The sequence below is a fragment of the Hylobates moloch genome, unplaced genomic scaffold, assembly GCF_009828535.3.
Source record: "Hylobates moloch isolate HMO894 unplaced genomic scaffold, HMol_V3 SCAFFOLD_3715, whole genome shotgun sequence".
Lineage (NCBI taxonomy): Eukaryota > Metazoa > Chordata > Mammalia > Primates > Hylobatidae > Hylobates > Hylobates moloch.
Window position 1 is genome coordinate 1 of NW_026655990.1, and position 6,247 is coordinate 6,247.

General features: G+C 61.2%; 1 protein-coding gene across 1 annotated transcript; it reads left to right on the plus strand.

Moving 5' to 3' along the window:
* Positions 1-6: 6 nt before the first annotated feature.
* Positions 7-5,836, plus strand: LOC116465198 (cytochrome P450 11B2, mitochondrial; the record flags this gene model as incomplete). Its single annotated transcript, XM_032148365.2, has 9 exons — positions 7-77; positions 465-620; positions 2,444-2,643; positions 2,781-2,984; positions 3,272-3,426; positions 4,239-4,405; positions 4,806-4,884; positions 4,964-5,161; positions 5,651-5,836. Coding segments are annotated over 9 exons (1,344 nt in total), but the record flags the coding sequence as incomplete, so codon positions are not given.
* Positions 5,837-6,247: the final 411 nt, after the last annotated feature.

Here is a 6,247-nt window from a genome sequence, read left to right on the forward strand (position 1 = left end):
ATCTGGAGGGAGCAGGGTTATGAGCACCTGCACCTGGAGATGCACCAGACCTTCCAGGAACTGGGGCCCATTTTCAGGTAAAGCCCGCACTGGTCCTCACTGGGAACACCCAGAGCCCTGCCCCTGCTGTCCAGGACCCTGCCGGGCACACAGCACTGCCATTCCCAGCAGGTCCCAGCATTCTGCATCCTTTGGAGGATGGGGAGGGAGTGCAGCACGTGCTGGTCTGTGGCACTGCCAGGGCAGGGGATAGTGCAGAGCAAACCCCAGCTCGCTGCAGAGAGGGCAGGACTCAGAGGCACTGAAGTTGAGAGGTTCCAGGGAGGCAGCAGGAGGGCTTCAGCTGTGAAGCTGCTAATCCAGGAGCGGGGAGGGTGGACAGGAGACACTTTGGATTAGGACTGCAGGGTGGGGCCAGGGGGGACAGGACCCCGTCCAGCAGGGCCTCGTGCTTGGCCCCACAGGTTCGACTTGGGAGGAGCAGGCATGGTGTGTGTGATGCTGCCGGAGGACGTGGAGAAGCTGCAGCAGGTGGACAGCCTGCATCCCCGCAGGATGAGCCTGGAGCCCTGGGTGGCCTACAGACAGCATCGTGGGCACAAATGTGGCGTGTTCTTGCTGTAAGCGGCGAGCTGGGAGCTGAGAGCTGGGAGCAGGGTGGGCAGCGTGTGTGTAGGGGGGAGGCGAGAGAGGCAGGACCCGAAAGCACATCTGCCCTGGGCCCCTGTGGTGGGCAGTGAGGGTGAGCACTGGGCCCAGAGGACGGCCATCCCGTGGGGTTGTGTCTGCCCTGTGGGTTGGAGAAGCCGGGCAGTGACGGAGAAATGGGTATGGGCACCTCTGCAGAGGCGAAGACACAGAACAATGAGCCCTTCTGTGTAGCGAGAACCCGCTCTGCACCGACCTCGGCGGCTGCTTTCTCTTGCGGTCTGGGGACTCTCCTTCCCACAGGTCAGAAAACTGAGGCCCTGAGAAGAGGACTCCACTGGCCCAGGTCACAGGCTGTGAGTGCTGAGCCTGGTGTTCGCCGGGGCCGCAGCCTCCCTCAGGGTGCTCAGGGTCCCTGCAGTCCCTGCAAACCTCCTGATGGGGACAGTCTGGGGCAGGAGGCAGGTGGGGACGCAGGTGGCTGGTGGCTCCGTTGTTCTCAGAAGCAAGGCTCCGAGGTGGGGCGGTTGATGGCACTGGGGAGGATGTTTCCTGGCCTGTGGAGAGGGTGGCGCCTGGTCAGGTGGGCAGGGAGAGGCTGATGCTTGGAGTGGGTCACCTGCAGGGATGTTGTCATTAGGACAGGGGAAGGACTGGACGAGGATGTCACAGTGGTGAGAGCCCTCACTCCATGGCAGGAGGAGACCGCTCTTGGGAATAGCAGGGTTTAGGTAAAAGGGCATCCAAGGGTGGGGGCCTTCACTGAGGCTGGCTGACAGACGATACCTGGGAGTCAGGACGCAGGAAGGCAGGTCCAGGAGGCTGGGTGCGCATAACAGAAGGAAGGGGAGCGCACCTGTGTATGTGTGTGTCTTGCATCTGTGCACATGCTGTGTGTTTCTCTGTACCTGCATTTGCACGTGTTGTGTGTGCATGTGTGTGTGCACGTGTCTGTGTGTGTGCATGTATGTGTGGTGTGTGTGCATGAGTGTCTCTGTGTGTGCATGCGCAGGTGCCGGCATGGGTGTAGTGTCTGTGCACACGTGTACATGTGTCTCTTCACACATGGTGTTGAGGTCTTGCATGGGCACATGTGTGCATGTGCATCTTCTGCCTGTCATCATTGTCAACAGCTGACAGCAGCTAGCTGGACATAAATAAAGGAGTTTTGCAGGAATGTGGCTGAGAGGGGAAATTCCTGCCCACCATTCCCTGGGGGCATCCATGGAGCCCCCACGCACTCTGGGCTGTGGGTGAGGATGGCATGAGGCACACAGCTTGGTTTCTGTCCTGCAGAAGATACAGATGCTTCACAGAGACAGGCAGAGGCTGCTGCCCCAGAGGCACTGTGCCCAGGGCAGGGAAGGGCGGGGAGGAGAGGGCAGCCAGGGGCTCTCCCCTCAGGACACTGTGGGTGAGGTGGGGAAAGCTTGACAACAGGGGTCACCTCCTTTCTTGGAGAAAAGCCCTCCCTGCCACTACAGGGAGGGCCTGCATGGGTGAGGTGGTACCAGACTTGGGGCACCAGGTCCCGGGAATGACCTCAGTTACCCTGTCAGCACCTGCGGGCAGAAGCTACTGTCTCATCCCTGCTTAGACCTGAGTGGCCTTTGCCCAGCACCTGGAGGCCACTCTGAGAAAAGGCTGCAGCTCAAACACAAACAGGCAGCTTCCACCAGGGCCCCCAGTCAGCTCCCTGCAGGCCGATTCCCCTTGGGGACAAGGAGGATGGGATACGGGTCAGGGCCTGTGTCTTGGTGGGGCGGCCTCACAAGCTCTGCCCTGGCCGCTGTAGGAATGGGCCTGAATGGCGCTTCAACCGATTGCGGCTGAACCCAGATGTGCTGTCGCCCAAGGCCGTGCAGAGGTTCCTCCCGATGGTGGATGCGGTGGCCAGGGACTTCTCCCAGGCCCTCAGGAAGAAGGTGCTGCAGAACGCCCGGGGGAGCCTGACCCTGGACGTCCAGCCCAGCATCTTCCACTACACCATAGAAGGTGTGGGCCAGGCGGGAAGGTCCAGCCTCAGAGACCCTGGAGTGGCCAGGGACGGGGATGGGGGACTGGAGGGAGTGGGGGGAAGCAGCCAGGAGGCCCGGGGCTGCCTTGTGCTCAGCAGTGCACCCTCCCCGCAGCCAGCAACTTAGCTCTTTTTGGAGAGCGGCTGGGCCTGGTTGGCCACAGCCCCAGCTCTGCCAGCCTGAACTTCCTCCATGCCCTGGAGGTCATGTTCAAATCCACCGTCCAGCTCATGTTCATGCCCAGGAGCCTGTCTCGCTGGACCAGCCCCAAGGTGTGGAAGGAGCACTTTGAGGCCTGGGACTGCATCTTCCAGTACGGTGAGGCCAGGGACCCGGGCAGTGCTATGGGGAAGGGACACCACGGGGGCCCAATTTCTCCCTCTCCACCGCCCAGTGGGGAATGGAGACCACAGGGAGGGGCTGGGGATTCCTCACCGTCCTGCCAGGGAGATTGGTGTTGAGGCTGGGGCTGGGCTGGGCTGATCTGGAGAATTTGGGATGAGAGCAGGGAGACTTGGGTGTTGGGGCAGGCTGGGTAGGAGGAGGACACTGAAGGACACTTCCCAGCACCAAGGTCTGAGGGGTGCCTCTTGCTCCCCGGACAGGCGACAACTGTATCCAGAAAATCTATCAGGAACTGGCCTTCAACCGCCCTCAACAGTACACCAGCATCGTGGCGGAGCTCCTGTTGAATGCGGAACTGTCACCAGATGCCATCAAGGCCAACTCTATGGAACTCACTGCAGGGAGCGTGGACACGGTCAGGCTGGCAACCAGCCCCACCCAGAGAGGGTGATGCCAAGTCTGCCTCCCAGGCAGGGCCTGCCAATGCCACACAGCGCCCACGTGTCCCATCCCCAGGCTACGGGCCCCACATTTCTGTTGCCCTCAGCCTTCCCTTTCCTTTGTTAAGGGATGAGATTTGCAGGGGAGGGGAAATGTGAGCTACCCCTCACATGAGACAGAGTTTGCAGTTACCTGTGTGGGGAACCGTGCTCCAGGCTGGAAGAAAGTTGGATGAGGCCCTGGACACACAGCATCTCAGTCCCCACTGGAAAGCTCCGGGTGTACAAGGAGAAGGAGGGTTGAGAGGCAGCTGTAGGACTCCACTGGGCACCCTTCCCAGTGTGCCCGGTCACCTCAGGCCAGAAATGTAGACGCATGGGAGGGCAGGGTTGTGGGGAAGACAGCAGCACAGGCTCCAGTCAGTGCAGAGGGGCCTGTGGGTGCACGGTGGGGAGAACCCAAAGGAAGCAGAGGGAGCTGGGGCTCCAGAACTCCCTGGATGATGCTGAAGTTTGGCCCCCCTGCCCTAATGGTGGCTGTGAGAACCCACCCTGAAGAGGCTGCAGGGGACCTGGGCCTTGGTGGAGAAGGGGGTCACCTTTCCCTCAAGAAGTCAGGGAATCTGGCCCAAGTGGTTATCAAGGTTTCAGATCCGGGGTCCCAGGGCTCTGTCATGCTCAGGGCATGCATGTCTCTACCCCTCAGAGGGAGGTTGTCCTGGGAGGGGTGTCCCGGGGGCTGAGTCCTCCTGTGCAAGGTCTGACCCTGCAGCCATGGCTTCTGCAGACGGCGTTTCCCTTGCTGATGACGCTCTTTGAGCTGGCTCGGAACCCCGATGTGCAGCAGGCCCTGCGCCAGGAGAGCCTGGCCGCCGCAGCCAGCATCAGTGAACATCCCCAGAAGGCAACCACCGAGCTGCCCTTGCTGCGGGCCGCCCTCAAGGAGACCTTGAGGTGGGTGCTGGCTGAGCCCTTCCTGTGGCCCTGGCCCCCTGCTGGAGAGCAGCCCCCACTAGGTGGTGGCAGACAGAATCTGGGGCTGATAAGCAGCGTCACCCAGCAGCCCATTCCCCTGCACCTGCTCTTCCTCCCCCTCTAGGACAGGGAGCTCTTCTTCCTCTGGAATCCCTCTTCAATGCCCTGGGGATTAACATGGGGCATGTCCCTCTGGGCTTGGGGCTGCTCAAGTTAGGGGAGGTTTGGCCAGGCTCAGCAGGTGCAAGGAAGCACTTCCTCACGACCTGGGCTTCCCATGGGCCAGGGACCTGTGTGGGGTCTTGGTTAGGAAGGGTGCAGAGGGCACGGGAAGCCCCGTCCAGCTGAGGACCCTTTCTATGGATGCACCCACCTCCAGGCTCTACCCTGTGGGTCTGTTTTTGGAGCGAGTGGTGAGCTCAGACTTGGTGCTTCAGAACTACCACATCCCAGCTGGGGTGAGTGAGCCTCACAGCCCTCCAGCTGAGAACCTCCGTCCCCAATCATTCCCTGATCCCCGCTCTGCACCGCCCGCAGACATTGGTGCAGGTTTTCCTCTACTCGCTGGGTCGCAACCCCGCCTTGTTCCCGAGGCCGGAGCGCTATAACCCCCAGCGCTGGCTAGACATCAGGGGCTCTGGCAGGAACTTCCACCACGTGCCCTTTGGCTTTGGCATGCGCCAGTGCCTGGGGCGGCGCCTGGCAGAAGCGGAGATGTTGCTGCTGCTGCACCACGTAAGCAGGCCTGGGGGCAGGGGCGGGACCTGGCCAGCAGAGGCGGGGCCTGCACACCGAGGGCGGGGTTTGCATGGTGTGATTGACACTGGGGAACAGCAGATGGGGCCTTGGTTGGTTGAGGTCGGCGTGACCAGGGAGGGTCTATGCTGAGCAAGAGAGGGTAGGATCTGGGTGAGGTTGCTTCTAAACATTGAGATGGGGACTAGGGGAGTGGGGTGGAGCCTGTACAGGATAATGGGGAGCCTGTACAGGATAATGGGGAGCCTGTACAGGATAATGGGGCTTGGGCAAGACCTGGGCAGGACCTGGGCAGGATTCAGTCTGGGCCTGGTCTGTAAGGTGGGGCTGGTCAGAAATGGGATAGGTTGGGGCCCAGGCTGCTGCTCCCACTTCAGCATAATTGTTGCACCTGGGACGATGGGAGGAAGCTGCCCCAGGTCCGTGGGCTGCTGACCAGACCAGATGGAAACCCAGCCTCTGTCCTAGGTGCTGAAACACTTCCTGGTGGAGACACTAACCCAAGAGGACATAAAGATGGTCTACAGCTTCATATTGAGGCCTGGCACGTCCCCCCTCCTCACCTTCAGAGCGATCAACTAGTTGTGCATCTGCACCCAGGGTCCTAGCCTGGCCATCAGCCTCCTCTGCCTGACCCCAGGCCACCCCTCTGCTCTCCCACATGCACAGCTTCCTGAGTCACCCCTCTGTCCAGCCAGCTCCTGCACAAATGGAACTCCCCAGGGCCTCCAGGACTGGGGCTTGCCAGGCTTGCCAAACAGCAAGGCCAGGGCACAGCTGGGGAAGATCTTGCTGACAGGGCCTGACCTTGTCCCCAGCCCCTCCTGGCCCTTTCTCCAGCAAGCAGTGTCCTCTGGGCAGTTTGCCCCCATCTCTCCCAGCACTGGCTCCAGGCTCCTCGTGTGGCCGTGCAAGGGTGCTGTGGTTTTGTCCCTTGCCTTCCTGCCTAGTCTCACATGTCCCTGTCCCTCTCCCCCTGGCCAGGGCCCCTGTGCAGACTGTGTCAGAGTCATTAAGTGGGATCCCAGCATCTCAGAGTCCAGTCAAGTTCCCTCCTGCGGCCTC